Genomic DNA, 21,439 nt, shown 5'->3' on the forward strand with positions numbered 1-21,439 from the left:
GTGGCAATATGTGCTGTAGCTGACCACCGTTAGTGGTGAAAGGCTAGAGTTGCCCCCAAGCTTCGTTGCCCTGAGGTAAATCCACCCTAAAATGGGGGATGCCTATGCTTTCTGTCAGTCCTGCTCAGTGTCCTGACATTGGAAAGCCAGCCTGGCTGGAGTGGGAGTGCAAAGCTTATTTCTTCCACCCTCCGTGCAGATAAATCTCACCTCCAGCTGAAAATTGCCAAGTGTGACTTTCCAAGATGAGCTAGCTTTTTCGTACGCTCCAGTGTGACGTGTGGCCTGTCCTCTAAAACCATCTGAAATGCCATGATAAGGACAAATAAAATCACATGTGCAGATGATGCAAAACGCTGTGCACTGAAATTTGGAACACACCCCCCACCCCAAAAAAAACCCCACCCAGCTTTTTTTTTTTTTTTTGCTTAGCTTTTCTAGTGATTTTCTTCAGCTGTTTTCCTTTTAAAATTTAAAATACTATTGAAAGTATTGCCTGCAGGCTTTTGTGAGTAAAATCGTGTCCCTGCCTTCTGGTAGTTCTTCAAGGGCTTATTTGCACAGGGTCTGTTCAACGCAATGTGATTTTTGCAACCTAGCCAGCAGACGTGGAAGAATGAAGCCTCTGAAAGAAATGGCTGGCAGTGATTATGGTTAGCTCCTCCGTTGCTAGTGGGCGCTGCTGTTCTGCAAAAATGATTACGGCATGCGCGCGTGAGTTTGTGTGTGTGTGCGTGCATGTGGACATGCACACACGAGCCTGAAGTGTTTCCTATTATGGACTCGTGCTTCTGGATTTGTTCTTTGTTCCTGTAACTGGAAATAACTGTGTTAGACCACACTGTGAAATCCACTGAAAACTTCTGTTTAATACCACTTTCACTCCACTAATTATACAAACCAGATTGGGCCTAGTTTCTCTGTCCGTCTTTCTTTTTGATCCTAAGATCTCTGTGCTAACTAATGCTTCTCTCTTATTTTGTCCTTACAGAAAAGCCAGAGTTGGTATAATGTAAGTACTCCAGTTTCTCTTGTCACTGGGGAATATGGGCTGGGTACCTGGGGGTGGGGAAGGTGCAAAGGGGCTTTGCAGTGGCACTGGGGCACACTGACCATTTCCAAAAAGAGGAGGTGGAAATGGCTCAGGACTGGCATTCTGAGGGAAAGGATGCCAGACAGAGCAAGCAAAAGCTTTGCCTTTGTGGTCACTCTTCTGATGATCTCCACAACCTGTACCTTCAGGTTTCCCAGCGGAGTTGGTCTTGATGTGGTGACAGACAGAGCTGCCACCATGCAAACCCTTTGCATCTCAAGGGTGGTGTGGGGCAAGAAAGGAATTATTTTCCATTGACCTCAAAGAAACACAAACGATCTTTTGCTTCTGCCTTGACCTTATTTTCGTTCCTCAAGCACGAGAGGCAGGGTTTTCCGTACAAAGCCTGGTGGTGTGCAAATTTCCACAATCAGTGTCACTTTTGCACGGTTGAACCCTCACCCCTCGAGCGCTTTAAAGTAGATACCAGCAGTACCGTGATTTTGTAGGCAAATGCAGCAGCCGTTCCATGTTCAGCAACAGTTCCTACCTTCCTAAGACATTAGAACCAGTGATTTTGGCTGATAAGTGTGGTCAGATTTGACAGAGACGTGAGGCGGGCTCGTTTACCTGCTGTGTATAATCAGCACCAGGGTAGTAGCAAGGGCAGGAAAAGACACCATCTCGGAAGCAGAGAGAAGCGTAGAGGCAGTGGCGTTAAGAATGAAGTATAAACCACGGTAGGCCAAACTGGTGGAGAAGCGGCAGATAAAGGAACGTGGAGTGAGGCAGTTTGGGCAGATGCACAGGCCCACCCAGGCTGCTGCAAAAACGTGAATCGGTGGCCACAGTGCAAGGTGACTTTTGATTCTAAGCAAGAGCTGCTTCTGACTGTAGCTGCTGAGCTCCATACCCTGCTGCATGATGCTTTGCTGTGGTCTGCTTCTGTGGGTCTCCTGTGTTTTCATGTCCTCTCTATCTTATTTTTCTGTTCTCTTGTTTTTCCTCCATGTATTTTCAGCATGAGAGACAGTACATCCGGAGAGTAAGCACTGGCTGCATTTTTTTGTGGTTTCCCCTCCAATTATTTTCCTTTAGAAAACAAAACAACAAAAAAACCCCATGTACTAGTTAGTAGATACATTCTGGCCAGATGAAAGCAGCAATGTGGAGATATGGATGGGCCGCAAACTCCAGGGAGGCTGTCAGTCCTACTTGGCAGTATTATTACCATTAAAAATTTGCCAGTGCATCTCTTTGATATAGTTTCCTTTCTTTGCCAACTCCTTCCGGGCAGGACTTTTCTGGCATTTGGACCACTCTATTCCTTTCCCCACTGAGAGCAGCTCTAGAAATGAATCTGTGGAGGCTACCCCTTCACGAAGCCTTGCAATTTCCTTTACTCACCTTCCCCCACTTTCATTTTATGTAAACTTCACTGCGCTCAGAGCAAACAGCTCCCATGTTGTTCTCTGTGCCATTTCAGCAGCCCCAGGTGCCAGGCTCTGTACAAACACAAACCAAAAATATAATCCTTGCCTCAAAGAGCACACAGTCCTCAAAGATCCCCAGAGCATCAGTGATTAGGATGCCGGTTTTCCAAGACTTCAATTTTTGCTGCTTTTAACTGGTCTTTTGTCCATGTAGCACTGCATCCCTCTTTACCAGTTGGAACTCTTCCCTTTCCCCCTCCTGGATTCCTTTTTCTCTACTTTCTCCTTAAGATGCTACCAATTTCTCTCACCTTGTGTGTTCTCCTTTTGATCCTACCAGTGGTTTTTGGGGATTGACATCCCTACCAGACTGAGAAGTGGGAGAAAAGGGGTGAACCAAGGTCATGGATTGGCTTGGCAGATCTGCTCTTTCTTGGTCTTGGTGTGCTTTCTCTGCTTTGCTTTCTAGAGGACAAATGCAAACTGGTCCAAGTGCACTGTGAGATTTAGAAAAGAACACCAGTTTGAGAATAAATGTGCTCAACCTTACGGGGTTTGCTTTGTGTTCGTGTCCTCATGGTGGAAGAGCAGACCATCGCTGGGCTGGTTGAGTTCACTGGCAATGGAAAGAAAAAGTCCCTGAGGTATTTCTCATGCCTTTAGTGAGGAACGGTGGACACGGAGACACTGGTTTGGAAGAAGTGTTATTCTTACGGAGTGACTTGTTGGTCAGCGGTGGTTTCGGCCTCACTTGTCTGTGCTTAGCTATCAGGATGCAGTTTGCGTGTGTCTGCTTTGGATTTGTGTGTCTGCGTGTTGAATTATTGTTAATTGATTTATTATTTTGAAAATAATTTTTGCAATTTTTTTTTTTTTTTTAAAAAAGACCTCAAAACCGAATTTTCTCTTTACTGAAATGGAGATGTGACTCGCTCTGGAGACCTGATGTGCTTGGAGAGATGGGAAATTTGTGTTTCACTTCCCTGATGACATGAAGGATGAGGTTGCACTGACTGTGGGGGTGACAGGAAGTCCATAGGTTGGTAGAAGGAATTTCTCACCCAGCAGATGTCACTAAAATTAGAGACAAATGGGAGATATTTTGCTGCCACGGGTAAAAGCTATCTCCTTTGTTCTTTTCATTCTCCCTGGGCTTTGGGTGAAGGGCCCCATTTCCAAGCATGGAGGAGCTCTCAGGTTTTGTGTCTTGAGGTTAGTGTGCAGTTGAGGCACGGAGCTGACCCTAGCAAATCTACCATGGTTTTTTCTGCCTACTTCTCTCTCAATTGGACTGTTGACCCTTCTACTTTCCTGACTGTTTCTAAATTAGGCTGTATGTCTCCAATTTTCCGCAGCATTGCTAGCTACCACTCTATAGCAAGGCTTGCTTCTGTAAATTGCCTCCTGTAGTCCCTTGTGCTGGGAGACACCAGGCATCAGGAGAATCTGCAGAGCATGCTCCCAGAAAAGAGAATAAGATAATCTTGAAAAGTTAGAGCAAGTACAGCTGAAACCAGTGAAGAGGTGAGATTTATATCTGTCCATGAGGTTTTCAGTTTTACTATTTAGATCCCAAGATCTGCCTGCCTCTGTACTCCTTTCCTTTGTGTTTACGCACATTCCTTTCACCTGCCTTCTCTTTTGCAACCATGCTTGAATTTTTTTCTTCTTACAGCTTCTCCCTATAACGGACCTGAACCCCCCCTCTCTTCACCAATTGCAGGGTAGCCCCTGAGTGGTTAGTGGAGAAAAAAAATACACTGCAAAGCCACTAATTGTCTGTTTCAGGTGGTCTTGAATCCTACTGGAAACATTTGCTGTCCTAATAAATCTGAAAAGATCATCAGGAGCACAGTTCTACCCACTTGTCTTTGGGGAGCAAAGTCTGCACTGAGGATTGCATGGGGTGGGACAGGAGCCCTGCACCTGCAGCTCTGCAAACAAATGCTGTGCACACAGGGCAGCTTTCAGCCTGGCGTGCAAGAGCTGAAAGTCTCAAAAATAAATGCAGTCAAATGCAGGTAGGTAGCCACGTGAAGAAGAGAGCCCTAGGTTTTCCTTTGGGAAAACTGTGGCGAAAGCCTGTGCACTAGGAGTTAGGAGGTGGCTGAGAATCCGTGGTGGACTGTGATGCTGCAAAGGGCCTTTCTTTGTGGAGACCTTTGAGCAGCGCTTACAGCTTCTTAAGGACAGCATAAAGCAACCACAAGACTGAACACCATAAGAAATCAGCCTTTGCTGGTCTTGGTGTGCTGTCTTTTTTTCTTGCGGTACCCTCTTGGAGACCTCGTAGATACCAGAGTGGAGGGGGGAAACTCAGCTGTTGGAAAGAGTAGAATGTTCTCTATAAAGACAAAGAGAGAGAAATTATGCATAATTTTAGGGAAAACATCAGAAACAGTTTTCCAATGGATGGCAGCCTGAGTCCGACTGAGCAACAGCAATCACGTAAACGGGGTTTATTGCAAAAATCCAGGCCTGATGACAAGTTAGCAAGGTGTCGAACAAACAGCCTTTTTCTCTGTAAATCAGTGCAGTCGTCTTTTAAGTTCCAGTAACCATTTTGTCAAGCTATTTCTGGAGCAATATTAACTCACTGGCTTTCAGGTATTGTTCATAGGCAATTCCCTTCAGATTTTCCATGATTTTGGGTGTATGGATTACCAGGCCTGGCACAGTTACTGTGGCACTAAATTAGAAGTGAGCTTTTGGTGCAAGCTCATGTGATGATGAATCCAAATTCACTTTCTACCCCAAATGGCCAGTGATTACTTTGAAACTTCTTCCTCTGATGTTCATTTGCTTTGAAAAGGGGGAAAAAAAAAAAAAAAAAAGAAAGAAGAAGGGAAAAACCCCAAGAGACCAGACTGGGTTTGGAGGAAATGCTGTGGCACAGGTGGCCAGTTTCTTTGCTGGCGTTAATCAGCATTGCAGCCCTGCTGTCCATGGGGTCTAAACTCTCCCACATAAGCAGGGAATGTATTCTGTTCTTTTCCAGTAGTTTTCCTGTTCTGCCCGGAATTAATGTCAATCTTCCCTAAAGAGTTAAGAGCAAGTCCATCAGTCATGCAAATTGGATAGAATTTTCCTTCCTCCTTTTCTCTCTGCCTCTTGCTGTTGCCATCTCCCCTCCTCACCTCTTTTCTGGGCCGTGTGCTGTACAAGACCATACCTTTCTCAGTTCTTGTGTTGTCAGACTTCCCTGTCCCGTCCCATCCCCCAGCAACAGTTGTTTTAAATTGCCGGTGAGAGGATCTGTTTGTGTATTAACAGGGAGATCCTACCGTGGGGAGTCACCCTTTTCTCCCCATTCCCCCACCGAGCCTCTTCTCCCCACCCTTTGCAGTTGCCATCCTGTCCGGTCTCTCCCTGTTTGCAGTAGAGTTAATGTTTGCTGTCTCCACCTCCGGGTTAGCTCTGCCGATCACTTGTGCCATTCATTTCTGCAAAGGCAGGTGGGTGGGTGTGCAGACAGAAGCATCCTGGTGGGTTTTTTTTGGTTGTGGTTTTTTTTTTTTTGGAAGTAATCCCATAAGCAGTTTCCAGCAAAGAGGGTCATTCAGTAAAGCAATGAAGGTATCTCACAGATGTCTGTAATCCTAATTCTTTGTCCTTCCCAGGCTACAGAAATTTTGTTTATTGTCCCCTCATCTTGGGGTGGCAGATGGATGTACTGCTTCCTTCCAACAGGGCTAAACAGAGAGATCTGCATGCTGTCCAGCACCAGCAATGCTTTCGTGGTGCATCTGAGCAGACACAGCCCTTGTCAGTTCTTCCTGCAAACTGCAGGCACTGGCCCTGGAATGGAACAGTGGCTTTGCAGAGACTTGGTTGGTTGCTTGGCTGGTTGTTTTTTGTTTGTTTGGTTTGGTTTTTTTTTTTTTTTTTTTTTTTTGAGATCTGTGTGCCCAGTTTGTTAGGAAGAATGAGGACTTTACTTCAAGCATACTTGATTCCACAGCCTCGGCACGGTGGCTGAGCAGCGCTGGTGTCGTGGTGTGGGCATTTACCAGCGCATTGCTACCCTTGAGCAGAGAGAGGGAGGCATGGGGGACCAGGGGCAGGGGGAGCCAGGGAGTTCCAGTGCTCCAAACAATTTTCCTGGGATGTGCAGGGAGTCCAAGGCCAGGTTGGACAGGGCTCTGAGCAACCTGATCTAGTCAGCAGTGTCCCTGCTCACTGCAGGGGGGTTGGACTAGATGACCACTAGTGGTCCCTTCCAACCCTAAACATTCCATGATTCTATGATTCATTTGCAGGAGCCTGAAGGAAGCCCTTGCCCTTAATTTCAAGAGTGACCTGGCTAATGAATGAAACCTAGAAAGACCTGTGCTTTTGGGGGGCACTCAGAGGTACACGTAGGAGTAGCAGAGCCCTTAAGATTTGTAACAGTGTGGGTCTCACATGGCAGATTTCTCATAGCTGTATTCTTCAGACTGGTTTCTCCTTACTCCCCTCACGCGTCCCCCGACACACTCTGTCCAGCAACTTTCCATTACAGGAAACATCTGCTGGGAGGCAGGGCTGAGCCTGGGTTACTGCAGGGCATTGGCCGACAGAATTACCCAGCTACAGTAACTTAAAGCATGTGCGAGTCATTTTGGTATCTTCCCCACCCGCTCCTTCCATGAGAAACGTTAACAAAGACTGAAGCTGCCTTTCGGAGCAGAGAGGCACTGGAGAGGAGAGCCCGAGGCAGGCGCTGGAGGAATAGGGGTAACTGCTTTTCTGGTTTCAAAAGGGGGGAAAAAAAAAATAGCAGCTGAAGTCTCTGAGCTGTTTACCGTCCTGTTCAGTCCTGGAAACGGCGGCTAGATCTGTGAATTGCAGCTGGTCCGGTGGGGTCCTGGCGGTCGGAACGATTTCAGTTGGTCCTGGGCATCGGGCCCCGGTCGGGAGGTGCAGATGCCTCGCACAGACCTGCCTGGGACTGCTCAGGTGGCCAGCACTTTTGCAGTGCTTCTTTAAGGGATGCCCGCAGCAAGAAGCTGGTGAGACTGGAGCAGAAGAGCACAAAGATTGCCCACCAGCACGCTTACCCTAATGAGCCACTTTTTCAAAGTCCACTGGAGGGCAAACCCTCACTCAGATCTACAGAGGCTGCTAGGGCAGACGACCTGAATCTGAGCAGGAAAGTAGGGGAAGGCACGTAAACGCCTGCCAAGCTGCTGTATCTCTTTCTTGGATCTAAACAAGAAGCGGTGACAGCAGGAACAGGAAGAGCAGAGTTTGACTGAGAACACGGGGAGCCGTGCCAGTGCTGAGGGAACGCTATGGATTCCTTGCTGGAGTGTGGGGCTCTCTGGGATCTTGTGCTGGATCAAGAACTGCCATGTCTGCTGTGGGACCTGGAGCGGCTTGTCGACTTATCACAAGAAAATGTCAGCTGTGGATCAGATGGAATTCCGGCTGTGAGTGTCTCTAAACTGAATTGTTTGTCACTCTAACAGAAGTTTGGTGCTGAGCAGAAGCGGCTGTTGTAGTACAGGTTTTAGACAGGTCAGAACATCCCTTACTGCGGGGACGGGAGGGGAGCACCCCTCCACGTGAAAACTGTGCTGCTAAGTTGGGTTGCTGTAACGCATTGAACCCAAAGCTCAGAGATGATGAAAATGTCTGTTCCCCCCTCCTTTCCCATCCTGTCTGCTTGTCCCAGGAAATCTTGGGCTTGGGCTCTTGCTGGAGCCCATCTCTGACCAAGATCTGTTCCAGATGTTCAGGCTAGAAGTTTGGTAAGTAAAATTCATATTTTTGTCATCTTGCTGGTTAGCAGATTTTATTCAAAAGTAAGATACTTTCCTTTGAGTCCACAGGACTGGAGCAAATATTTGAAGTGCTGAGTTGATATTAAAAAATACTGTTTCTAGTTTGTTGAATGGGTGTGAGGAAGAGGGAATGATTTTTGGGGGTAGGAAGTTGTCTGTGTTTCCTTCTTTGATTTGACAGCATTTGACAATTTTGAAAGGCTAATGCTAAATAAACTTCATATTCCTCCCACCCCTGCAACCCCACCAACACCGTTCTCCGACAGAAGCTACCTTCTTATAATCATGTTGATTTTTGGGGCCCTTGCTGGGAGGCTCTGACCTTTCTGCTTTGGGAGATTTGTACTGTGCTGCTGGAAGAGATGGGGGGCGGGGGGGGGCGGGGGCTTTTTTGAGGAAATGGAGATAGGGAGGGAAGAGGTTGTCCTCCTGGTTGCTTCACCTTCCCTATGTTTGTGGGAGAAAGAACGTGATAGATTAGATGGTTGATAGGAGCCTCCTGAGTTTGCACCTCCCTGTATTGCGGTCAGCTCTGCCTTCACAAGATGTTCTGGCTATTATGAGCAGCTGTCAGCACGGGCATGGTGTGTAAGAGGTGGTCTAATGTGGACAGAGTCACGTTATAATTTAGTAAACGCCAGAGAGAAGCCAGGTCCTGGTCTCCCTCCAGCCAACAGCACCATTTTCTCTGAGGCCTTCCATGAGGCCAAGTGTCTGCAGAATAAGTGCAAAACAGGATGACTGTGTTGTTCCTGAGCTCTTGATGACAGTGATCATTCAGGTTCCTCTGGCAGGGCTGCGGCTGTACTAAAGCACCTATTTTCTGGGGTTGCTGTGCTATGCTGTCCCTGGGAGAGCTGGGGATTGGTGGCTAACCGAGGCATTGCAAACAGAGCATGTGTCATACCTGGTACAGTCTAGGATCGCAGGAAAAGAGATTCCTCCTGCAGCCACAGCATCCATGCAATTCCATTTTGCTACCTAGCAGATATGGGTATGGCCCTTCTACTTTGTCCTTGCTCTTCCAAGTCAGGTTCTCCTCTTCTTCTCACTTAATGCACTAAATCCCAGATCCTCCCGTCTGTGTGTCTGCTGTGATGGGAGCTCCTAGCCTCCTGCTTTGTAAGTGCATCTGATCCCCCTTCTCCTTACCAAGGTGTTCCTGTTTTCCCACTCCATTTCTCTATACTCATGCCTGCCCCTCTCTTTAACAGGCACTCTGTTATTTGCAGGTGTTGAGTCCAACGTACAAACAACGGAATGAAGATTTCAGGAAACTCTTCAAACAGCTTCCTGACACGGAGCGCCTCATCGTAGGTAAGGTCAGCCCCTTGGTGCAGTGCTCTGTTGTGTTGGTCCATGGTTTGGGGAGGAAATCCAGCACATGTGCAGGCAGTTTTTTCTTCTTCAAAGAGATTGCCACCAAGGAACGAGCCCATTGCGTCTTTCTTGTGCACAGATGGAACCTCTCCTCACCATTTCTAATGGATTTCATTCATTTTGCTTCAGGGGGAGCAACGGTGATTTGTATCGGCTATGGCAGTGTTCCCTCATGATTTGAGGAGCATGTTTTCCTCCACAGTGCTCCCCCAAACCTGGCCGTGTGTTAGTGTTTGAGCTCTTTCCTCATTTGGTCAGGGTTGCGTGTCTCGACATGCATACCACTGAGCTTCCCTTTTTTCTAACACCCCCGATGCTCCCTACTCACGCATGACTGCCCTTCCCATACCCATTTAGGCTTTGGCCTTGCAGCTGATTAGTGACTGCCTAGTGCATTGCATCTGTTCTTTGATCTTATGTAACTGGTGATCTCATACCATGTCTCATACTGTTGAATAGATGCGCATCCTCACAGGGGAATAGAAATTGTTTAGGAGGCTTAAACTGGGAGAGAAATGAACAATGGCACTAGAAAGGTGAAAAGGAAAAGACAGATTAAAATCTGGAAATAGTACATGGAATGCTACCGAGTGCCCAGCTAGCAGGGGAAGATCATCAGTCCGTAAGAGGGGCTGGCTGACGTGCCCTTGGGAAAAATCGTAAGCTAGTGGACAGAGCAGCAGCTGTGGCTCCATTCCTCCTGGCTCTGCCTTTGACTTTCTGCAGGATTGTGTCGAATAGCTTCTTCTCTTGATGCTGCTGCTTATCCTCACCTTTCGGCTGTCCTGTCTTCTGGTTTTGGTGCTCCTAAATTATCATCTGTTGTCCGCCCACAGATTACTCATGTGCGCTACAGAGAGACATTCTCCTGCAGGGCCGCCTCTACCTCTCTGAAAACTGGATCTGCTTTTACAGCAACATCTTCCGTTGGGAGACACTGGTAAGGCTGTCAGACTGCTGCACTGAGTATGTGTTTTATGTCAGCGTATGGGCTGACACTGCTTTAAAAGCACTCTTCCCGTTGTCTTTCTCATCAGTCACTCTCTTTACCCATGTTCTTTTTCTGCTTTCCCCTTCCTGCATGGCTCTGACTGCAGCTGACAGTTCGCTTGAAGGATATCTGCTCGATGACCAAGGAAAAAACAGCACGGCTCATTCCTAATGCCATCCAAGTTTGCACTGACACTGAAAAGGTACATCCTTGAAGCCTCCATGGCTGGGGCCACCTCTTATGTCTGTCGGGGGCCAGGGGAGTGTTAAGTGTGTTGTGGGATTTTTCCAGACTGACTGCTTGTGCTAGCGGGGGCCTGGGAGGAAGCACCAAGGGAAAAGGGCTGGGTGCAGAGCTTCTGCAGACCTTGGGCTGGGTCTGGAACACACGTAGCTCGTATGCAGGGTGTGGGGCCGGGTGGGAGACCTGGGTTATATAGTGGCACATCTCTAACAGAGCTGTTCTGTGCTCAGACTTGCTCCCTTGGGTGAGAGGCACTCAGCCTCTCTGCGAGGCCTCTGTGAGCTTCAGTCTGTGCCCAAGAACTGAGCAGCGGTGCTGTATGGCTTGCTCAGTCCTTCTGTAGCTGGAAAGTGATCCAAACAGGCTTGTCTCTTTTTCTTCCCTTTTTTGGGCCTTTTCCAAACTGATTTTTCTCTCCATCTCTTCCCATTCAGCACTTTTTTACTTCCTTTGGGGCTCGAGACAGGACGTACATGATGATGTTCAGACTCTGGCAGAATGCTCTCCTTGACAAGGTACAGAGACCAGCATCTCGGTGTCGGGGTGGGATGAAAGGGAGGTGATGAATATATGCAGAAGCATAATACCTGTGACTAATGTATATGCATAAAAAGACGTAAGGACAGTAAGTGCATGTGTTTAGGTAGAGCAGGTACAAAACTGCAGGTGCAATTCTCTCTTCTCGCATGGAATTCTGTCAATGCACAGACATGTCTTGCACGCACGGTAGATGCCACTTTGCCTCCACTGAGGTGTGGAAGCATGTGTCTCAGGAAGGAGGTTTTTGAGGTCCGTAATTCAAGTGAAGCAGCGCAGAAGGAAGCAGTTCAAAATGCAACAGAAATAGCTCGCTGCACAGGCAGAGCTCTTCATGAGTCTGTGCTTCGGAAGTGTGGAGTTCAAGATAGGACGGAAAAAGAGCCTGTGTTCAGGGCATCCCAAAACCAAACGAGAACAACGGTAGATAGAGGGTGTACTGGGCAAGGCCTCAGTGGGTTGGATTTTAAAATAAAGCAGGGATGTGCATCTGCTGTGCCAGAGGCCCCATATATCCTATATTTGATCTGAGTATCTGTTCCGCAGTCCATTGAGTATTTCTGGCCTCACTGCAGGATTAAGACTCGTGAACTGATGTTACAGCGCTACCAGCATTTTGAGATGTTCTGGCTTGAGTTCATTCCATACTGGAAGGCTTAAGTAATCAAGCACCCAGAACACCCTGTCCTGAAAATCAAGGTAGTATTTAGTATGCGAAAGGATCGCTTTGCATTGGTCAGTTTGTGTTGCTACCGTATGCTGTAATTTGATCAGCCTTCTGAAGTTCCTAACAAAATCCAGTGCCTTTGGCGTCAAGGTCAAAGCAAATGGGAACTGAGAGACATGGGGTGATAAAGGCAGGAAACCCTTCCAGAGCTCTTTTTCCAAATGTAGGATCCATGCCTGGCAGGAGAGAGGGAGAAAGAACCTAGGTCATTTGGCCTGTTAAGGCATGTGAATTAGAGTGCACGTGGGAAGAAGGTGAAACAGAGTTAGATGTCTCTCTGGATAAAAGTTTCTCATTAGAGGCTTTTCCCTAGGCTTTCGATTGCTACTTTTGGGAGCTAGATTAAAAACGTCTTGCCTTATCCCATGCAGTAACTATGGGAAGAAGTTCAAGCCAGCAACTCAGTAAAAGTTCCCTGGATTTGTTTTCCCTCATTACCAAGAAATCTCTGTCATTGACCATACATTTCTCATGGGTAAAAATCCCTCCCCTTTCATCCCTGTACCACATATTTAAATCACAAGTTCTCCTGTCCAGTTTCTTAAGAGCCTCAGAACACAGTCATACAATGATCAACTGACCTGCATCCCTAAAAAGCTGGGCTTTTTAGCCCAGTGAACAGTCTTGGTAATTATTTTTCTCTTTTTAACTGGAAGTATATATAAGCTTTTCACAATAGTATCTGGTGAGATAAACTCTTTTTGATTTTAAACTGCAACAGGAAATGTTTTTCTTTGTTGCTGTTTTAGGTAGTTTTTCCCCACAGCTGTAATTCTTTAGGCAGCTTTAATTTAAACAAACTTGGAGGGGAAAAAAACCTCATAAGGCATTGGGGTTTGGTATAGTAGGAGACATTAAATGGAGGCACAGCAGAAGAGGTGGGGAAAACGTGTGGAGGGAAATGCAGGTTTATCGCTTACATTAGTACGTGCACAGCGTTGCAGTAGCGGGAAATGTCATTTTGTGTGCTGCTCCGGGTGTAGCCTCGTTGTTGGCTTTTGGATAGTCTTAAGTAACATGAGATTCTGGCATGGCAAAATAACAAAGTCAGATTTTAGGGCAGAATCTGGGCTGACAGTAAAGGCTTACTTGGTGCAAGGGCCTCTTACTGCTTGATGGGGACAATCTCTAAGCCAGCTTGGCTTAACAATGTAAGGATACATATGCCCGCAGCCCTTGGCCAGCATGGAGCTGGGCCAGCCTGCCGGTAACACGCGATCCACCTTGTAGCATCACTGGAATTCAGAAGAGGTGAGCCTGTCGGAAGGCTCTCACCTCCCATCAGGGCTGTGTCAGAATCTCTCACTTCCCCTTTGAGGGTGAGGAATACTCCTGACAATGGTGGTTCCAAAAACCCATTATATTTTAGTATTCTCAGGTGAAAATGTATGCTGTTCTCTGTTCCCTCTTTTAGCCTCTCTGCCCAAAGGAGCTCTGGCACTTTGTCCACCAGTGTTATGGGAACGAGCTGGGTCTGACCAGTGATGATGAAGACTATGTGCCTCCTGATGATGACTTCAACACAATGGGGTGAGTGAGGAGGAGTAAAATCTGCCTGTGAGGAAGAAAAGGTGGCCTCAGGAGAGCAGGAGTCCTGATACGTTGCATACCTCAAACTGCTGTTTGTCCCTAGCAAGGGATTCTGGGTTCTGGCCAGGTGTTTGCCCTTAAATGTTTAATGTCCAAAAAGCTGAAAAGCATACCATGTCCTCATGGAAGTTGATAGGGACTGAAATGCCTGCCTCTCTACTTGCTGAGCTTAGACAAGCAGTTCCGTAAATGCCAAAGCATCCCAATCGTAAGGCCAGTCAGTGTGTTACGTGGTCAGAAAGTGCTGATGCTTGTCAGTCTGTGTATAAACACTTGGAAAGTTTGGGCTCGATCTTCCCTGCACTGAGCCATTTCTGCTTCTGGTCAGGCTGGAAACCTCATAGAAGTATTCTTACTTGCTCTGTGTGTCCAGTTGTAGCTGTACTGAGAGGGGTAAACATAAAAACCTGTGTTCTCTGTGGCGTCTCAGCTACTGTGAAGAAATCCCCGTGGAAGAAAATGAAGTCAATGACAGCTCCTCAAAAAGCAGCATGGAGGCCAAGCCAGAAGCTAGCCCTCAGCTGCCAAAGAAATCTGTCACTGCCAGCACATTGACATCTACGGGAAGCAGTGAAGCGCCAGCCTCGGTAAGTGGTTTTCCTCCATTGCAGTGGGAGCAGCAATCCTTTTCTCTGGGATCCAGCTGGTAATCCTTGAATGTACGAGGGAACTGTTCACCCTGCAGCTCCTCTTCCACGGCAGCTGACCACAGTCGTCGAGTCAGTGATATCTGTGAACGTGGTGTTTGGCCAAGAAAAAGTGAGCAAAGCGTGCCTGTCCTAAAAGCCAGTGAACTGGGGCTCTTGGCAGCAAGGGCATTTTCCTTTCTGTACTTCAGAGGAAAAGAAATGAAGTGTTGGAGATAAAATGGGTATTATTTCTTCTCTGCCCAGTTATTCCCTAGGAAACGATGTGTGCCCTCACAGTATTATGGCAGAGCAGATCTTGTTTAGAGATAACCTCGAATTTTCCTAGCTGTGTAGGGCTTGTTTGGGGGCAAACCCAGTATTGTTTGTGTGCTTGTCTAAACAAACAAAAAGCCTTGTGTATGTCCCGAGCTCGAACTGTATGTGGTTGCTTTGAGAGGAGGTGATCTAATGTGTTGAAGTGTTTTACAAACACTCCATGGTAACCTTCCTCCTCTCTATATTGTTTAATTTCGAGACATGTGAAGGCCAAATGTTCAAAGGTATGAAAATTGGCCCACAGATGTAAAGTTTTCAGAAATAACCCCCAATTTCCAGGTGCTGATCTTGCCCTCATCATGCTCTCTCCTTGCTGCAGTTTGATGGAGTGCTACCAGAAGAGGAGGAGGCGGTGGCGGAAAGTCCTGTGGAAAAAGACCTCGGCATTGCAAATATCATGGGAGAGAAGATAGAGATCATCGGCCCCGTGAACTCCCCTTCCCTGGACTTCAATGACAACGAAGACATTCCCACTGAGCTCAGTGACTCGTCAGAGACCCATGATGAAGGTATGCGGGGAAGGGCCGTTCCATCGGTGGTGTTTTCAGCCTTCTCCCATCCTTGCCAGTGAGGGTCTGGAGCAGCAAATACTGAATTCCTTTTCTGGACCCTAAGAGTTCAGAAGATGCAAAGAATTCCCATCCTGGGCTGCAGAAGGCTAATGTGTGGGGTATTTGGAAGGATGTCCCTAAAATAACCCAGGTAGTTAATTACCCCTTCTGACGCTCCAACTATTGTCCTGGGATTGGTGGAGGAAAAGGGCTAGAAGTACCCTCTTTGGGTTCCTTCTTCACAAAGTAAAATACTAAGGTCCTGGTACTGTGGAAGCACAGCCTCTGATATTGGCACGGAGGATCACGGCTGGGGCTTGTTCCCCTGTTTCCCCACAGGGGAAGTCCAAGCCTTTTACGAGGATCTGAACGGCCGTCAGTATGTGAATGAAGTGTTCAACTTCAGCGTGGACAAACTGTACGACTTGCTTTTCACGGACTCCCAATTCCAGAGGGACTTCATGGAACAGCGCCGGTTCTCTGGTAAGCTGGGGGTGGCAAAGCCCGGTCACTGATGGAGGCTGCGTTCCCTGCAAGGTAGGGAGGCCCCGTACAGGAGGAAGGTCTCGGCACATGCCTTGGAGGTGTACCATTGACTGATGATAGAGGGATTGGGTAATATTCTGAGCAGATCTTGGGACAGCTGTACCAATTGTAATCAAAAGAGGGTAGAACCAACCTTGTTTGGCTATCTAGTTTTATTTTCTAAGAGCCGGATTTAAGTTTATGGAAGAAGGAAACTCTTTTATTTTTTTAACATCAGCTAAGGCCTGATCCTGTGTTCAAGGCTTAACGGTTTGAGGAAAAAGCTCTTCTAGCTCCACACCAGACACTGGCATGAACTGTGCAGTCGACGATGCAAAGAGACTGTCCCTTGGCATGCTGTAGTCCTCCTTTCCCTGTAACTGTGGGTTTGCTGAAGGAGATATGTCCCCAGCCTCTCCCCCTTTCCCTGCACTTGGAAGAAGGGAAAGTACTCACATTTTGTACAGGAGACCTTTCTTTCACGCTCAGTTGAGCTCTAGTACTTCTGCAGCCAGGCTGTCCAAGGGGAAGGAAATACTGTCCTGAGCTTGGTTATATGGTGATGCCTTTCCCTAGGGAACTGAGCCGAGATCCCTCTCCAGTTACTTGAATGGAATATTGTTTTGTCCTCTCAGATATTATCTTTCATCCCTGGAAGAAGGAAGAAAATGGCAATCAGACCAGAGTGATCTTGTACACCATTACCCTCACCAACCCTCTGGCCCCCAAAACTGCCACTGTCACTGAGACACAGGTATGTGAAAGGGGAGCCAGGGGTGTAATGCTTTGTATAAACAGATCTGTGATTTATTTTCTTGTCCTGGGCGTGCTGCTTTGCATGCTTTCATTCTCCCTATTCATTTTACTTTACACACTTTTCTTGTATTAACTTGCTGCCCAGTATCACTGCAAATGTGAAGAGCTAATCTTACGCTCGCGCTGGATTGCATTGCAAGGAAAGGACCAGAAATTTTCCAGCAAAAGCAGATGAGTTGTAAATCAGCCAGCACATTCTAACAACTGTGTATGTCACCCGTACTGGTGTTTTTTGAGCTGTGGTCAGTCCAGCAGGTGTTAGGAGCAGGGGGCACAAGAAAGTCAGATACTGTCTGGCCAGTCCTTCTTACAGCTCTGCATAGAGATGCCCAGGCTTTTTTACTGCTGGTGAGGACCATGACCTGTTTAAAAACGTAAAAAAGGGGAGCATCTGCAGTGCCCTGGGAAGAGACAGGCTAGCTGTATCTAGTCAGGGCTGCAGCTGGAGAGGGAGGAAGATTCTCCTTTCATGTCCAGAGATAGGTTAAAGTGGCCAAAGGTAAATACTGAGAGTTAGCTTGGGGGAATACTAAGAGGGAGCCAAGGAAAGATGGAGTGTCTGAGCATTACGTGTCATGGCGAGGAGAATCCCAGCGGCAAGGTGTACCTTGTAAGGATGGGATGAATTGCGCTGTTCAGAAGCAAAGACTGTGTGCAAGGAACATAAGAGAAAGAAAAGGGGAGAGCATAGTGATGGGCAAAGGGAACACTTCCAGGCAAGCAAGGACATGGCCTATTCTGTTCTGAGTTTGGGGTCAACCACCGAGGCACACTTTGCTGTGTTCTCGCTGCAGAGGTAAGTGGAAATGGTCTGTAAGAAAAGCCATGCATTTGCATATGGGTCTGCAGTTAAATGTGTCTGTCCCCTTCGTGAGGTTTATTCTAGGGCAAAGCAAGCAGCAGAAGTGTTTAAAAGAAGTAATTGACGTGTTTTTAGAGAGTGTTTAGAATTGCAGAATCATTTATGCTAGAAAGGTCCTCTGCTCAAAGCAGGGCCACCTCTGATTTTTAGATCAGATTGCTCCCTGATAAGCCAGACATCAGTTTAATGAGAAGAGGTAACACTTGCCAAGGTCCCAAAGAACTGGTCCTCACGTAGCAGTGTACGTAACTACATCTCTGATACGAAATGCTGCTGGAACTGAATGCCCCTTTTGAAACACGCCCTTGGGAAACATCTGAGCAAAAGACTTGGTTTCCTCGCGTATGCCTTCCCTTACAGGTGAGCTGTTTACAGAAAAATTGCAGAGATGGGGCTTGGGCACGGGTGTGGTCTCCTATTTGTGGTAGAGCTGTTTTTGTGAAGTGCTGGTGGAGGAGCCAATCTATCAAAGCCATGTTCTAACCAGACTAATAGTTGCCTTGCATGCTGTCTTTTATGCAGACAATGTACAAAGCCAGCCAAGAAAGCGAGTGCTATGTCATAGATGCAGAGGTGCTAACTCACGACGTCCCCTACCATGATTATTTCTACACCATTAACCGCTACACGTTGACTCGTGTTGCCAGAAACAAAAGCCGACTCAGGTACACTTGTTGTGGGATAAAGAGCTTTGCTGATGACCAAAAGTCGCCTTTGGGTGGGAGTTCTGCTGTTTGGTGTGTTAGAAGGGGTTGGGGAGAACTTGGCCTTGTTCTTTGTCCTGTTGCCAGAACGCTCCTGTCATGAAGTGTTACCGCAGGGGCAGCTGCCTGCTGTGGTGACACGGAGCAAACAACAGACCCGATGCAGAGGAGTTACAGCAGGGTCAGGGAGAGGATTTACAGACTTTTCTTGCCCCCATCTTGAAAGCAGTGGTTTGCAGGGCCGGTTGTCACACACAATCAACTACACGGATAAGCAACAGGACCTACTTCCAGGGGCTGTGCCTCTGAGACGCACGTGGGGGGACAAACGGAGGAATTTGGTACCGGGCAAAGCTATAGGCTTTTGTGTTTGACTTCAAGAAGTGATCTAAATGTCTGCCTGCCACATGGCCGAAGGTCTCTTGGGGGAGGCTCTCTTGAGGCCTTCCTGCCGCTGCCTTTGGAAGGACTTTTCATGCAATGCTTCTCCTCGAGCAACACGAAGGGCTGAGACCGTTCCAGAAATAACAGTGCGCACGATTATTTCTCATATTTACATTGACAAAGGATTGTCAATTGACATGACCTCCAGGAAGCAAAATTGGGAGAATGACTTTCCTTTCTTCACATAGGGTTTCCACAGAGTTACGTTACAGGAAACAGCCTTGGGGGCTGGTGAAATCCTTCATTGAGAAGAATTTTTGGAGCGGCCTAGAAGATTATTTCCGTCATTTGGGTAAGAGTGGCAAAGATTGGAGCTGCGGTAATGACCCACAAACAGTGGCACCTTCCGAGGTTTATGCATGCCTCCTGCAAGTGGGCAGCATGACAGTGTGATACCTGCTGCCAGCCTACTGGGGATCAGACCTCGGAGTGCCTTATAAAAGGGGCCAGCCAAAGTCCCTACCACAGCGTTGGTAGCACTTGCTGGAATTAATCAGCTCATCAAATCCTGCTCTCTGGCAGGAGCGCAGGCAGCCTGGGGTTAGAGTGTGGCAGAAGGTGTAAAGGATGTGTAGTGCATCCTCTGGCAGGGGCCTCTTGGAACCTGCCAACTTCTTTGGCCCAGCAGTTGTGCCATTAGAGGGCTTAAGTCTGTGTCTCTGCAAGGCCAGTGCCACTTGTATTAAACGCTTCCCCTTGCTGTCTCTGCAGAGAGTGAACTGACCAAAACCGAGAGCACGTACCTGGCTGAGGTCCACAGACAATCCCCCAAAGAGAAAGTGAGCAAGCAATCGACCGTGCGCCGTAGGAAACGGGCCCACGCCCATCTGCGGGTACCACACTTGGAGGAGGTGCTGAGTCCCGTCACCACCCCCACGGATGAGGAGGTTGCACATCGAATCAAGCATGTGGCAGGTAAGGAACGGCAGACCCCTCACACTGGGGGATGGAGAGCTGGGTACCTCTAGAGAAAAACTGGAGCTTCGCTTGTGGGGGGTTAATGGGAAGAGGGGCCAGGGCTTTCCAGGGTAGGGGGATGCATTATGGTTGGTTGAGTGAGACAGAGGGGTGGCTAGAGGGAAGAGGGTTGCCCTCCCCATCAGACAGCATTTCCTAGCCTAAACGCATCTGTCTCCTCAGGTTCCACTCAAACACGGCACGTCCCTGAGGAGAGCCCCAGCGGCTTCCACCTGCAGAGTGTCTCCAAGCTGCTCCTTGTCATCAGTTTTGTGTAAGTGATCTTTTGGCTTTCCTTCACAGTCAGCCTTTAACAACTTGGGTCCTTTCGTGTTTCTGGCGTTCTGCGCTCCCCTGTGCCAGTTTTTCCTCTCTCATATTCCTCTCCGGTCCCAAACTTTGTGCAGCACAGAGGAATGCCAGGCAGAAAACAATTAATTAAAATTTCCCCCAAATGCCCCATCAGCTGTTTTGTCTCGTTTAATCCCAGCTTTTGCCAGTACTTAGCTGGCCACTGATCTGGCTCTGTAGGTTCTAGATCTTATTTTATGAAAGTTTCTCCTTTCGCCCCAGTTTTGACCTTGTTTTAACCAAACGTGGGCTTTGCAGACATGTGTTTTTGGGGTCCTCAGTGCAGGTCAGCTGTACTGTCTGGGACACAGGCAATGCTGATAGTGGCAAGCAGGGCAAGGGGCAGCTGTGCAAGGAGAGAGGAGTCTGTACTTAAAAGAGAAGAAATCCAACAAGTAGAAAGAGTCTTTATTATTTCAGGGACTCGGTTTAGAGATTTTTTAATGGCATCTAGGAACTTTGGGGTTTTTTTTAAATTTAAAATAAGTCATTTAATACGAGCTGCTGACAAACTAGCTGTTATCATGAAAGATGACCATGCAAAGCTCTCTGGGAGTTACCGTGCAATCACGACAGGGCTCAGTGTATGTGAGGAGTCTGTCTGTTACTTCTTTTCTCTGGTCTGGCAAAACCTATTTGGGTCTGGTCCTGGGCGGTGATTTTGATGAGAGGGACCATCTCAGAAAGAAGCTGGGCCCATTCAGAGATGATTTCTGCAAATAAGGGTAGAAACGTATGAAGGAAGAGAGATAGGCGTGATTTCAGTAGTTCAGCAGCAAGAATTATGTTTGGTTTGGGTCCCTTTTCTGCCCGCCGCCTTTCACGGTTGCTAGTCTTGGACTTGGCTGGGTGTGCGCTCAAAGTGAGCTGGGTATGAATCCCTGTGGCTCGGTTGTTACGCTTAAACCCCAGCATATTTACTGTTTCTCTGCTTCTTGGGCTGGCGGTAGCTTTCATGTGTTAGTGCTGCAGCGGTTGTTGGGCAGGTGTTGTGAAGCGGTACAGTCTAAAGGAGCAATCCGGTTTTTTTTCATCGCTTTGGGAAATGGAAGCATACTGTTAACCCCGGAGGAACAGCAGAACTTGGGGGCACTGTTTTCTTAAGCTCCACCCACCTTTAGCATGGTGGGAAGATTTGTAGGCTGAGGTTCCTTCTCAAATTGAGCTCCTTTCTGCATTTCCTTTTCCTGGGGGGGATGAAGACTGCAGAGGTTTGCAGCAGCAGCCTGGCTAGTTGCTGTAATGGTAAGTAAGGTAATGTAATGATGAGAAAGTAGCCTTGTGCTATGTTCTGCAGCTAGACAGGTGAGATGCAATTAAAACTTTGGTGTGGGAAGGCACAAAAGCTTTATGACAGTGTCTCCCGACAGGCTACTAGCTTAGCTTAGCGTGGTCAGAGCGCCCTTCGTAACGTTTTCAGAATCCTCTTCTGGCCAGTCGCCATCCGCCTGACCGAATCGGGCGATAGTGGGCCATTCTTCCAGCAAAATAGCTGCGCTGTTCAGCGACAGGCACGAGCACGCTACTTTGGAATCTATTCCCCGAGTGTGGCTGTGGGGAGGCGT

At 47.7% G+C, this 21,439-nt stretch overlaps 1 protein-coding gene across 1 annotated transcript in view; it reads left to right on the plus strand.

Moving 5' to 3' along the window:
* GRAMD1B (GRAM domain containing 1B) overlaps window positions 1-21,439 on the plus strand; it is a 100,539-nt gene that overhangs the window by 73,688 nt on the left and 5,412 nt on the right. The window contains exons 4-17 of the mRNA XM_035897462.1: window positions 992-1,012; window positions 9,464-9,548; window positions 10,448-10,551; window positions 10,709-10,804; window positions 11,280-11,360; window positions 13,524-13,639; window positions 14,130-14,286; window positions 14,984-15,173; window positions 15,555-15,698; window positions 16,376-16,494; window positions 17,941-18,083; window positions 18,755-18,858; window positions 19,278-19,481; window positions 19,707-19,797. Coding sequence (XP_035753355.1) covers window positions 992-1,012; window positions 9,464-9,548; window positions 10,448-10,551; window positions 10,709-10,804; window positions 11,280-11,360; window positions 13,524-13,639; window positions 14,130-14,286; window positions 14,984-15,173; window positions 15,555-15,698; window positions 16,376-16,494; window positions 17,941-18,083; window positions 18,755-18,858; window positions 19,278-19,481; window positions 19,707-19,797 — 1,655 coding nt within the window. The remainder of the gene's footprint in view (window positions 1-991; window positions 1,013-9,463; window positions 9,549-10,447; window positions 10,552-10,708; window positions 10,805-11,279; window positions 11,361-13,523; window positions 13,640-14,129; window positions 14,287-14,983; window positions 15,174-15,554; window positions 15,699-16,375; window positions 16,495-17,940; window positions 18,084-18,754; window positions 18,859-19,277; window positions 19,482-19,706; window positions 19,798-21,439) is intronic.

The sequence above is a fragment of the Egretta garzetta genome, unplaced genomic scaffold, assembly GCF_000687185.1.
Source record: "Egretta garzetta isolate BGI_Z169 unplaced genomic scaffold, ASM68718v1 scaffold207, whole genome shotgun sequence".
Lineage (NCBI taxonomy): Eukaryota > Metazoa > Chordata > Aves > Pelecaniformes > Ardeidae > Egretta > Egretta garzetta.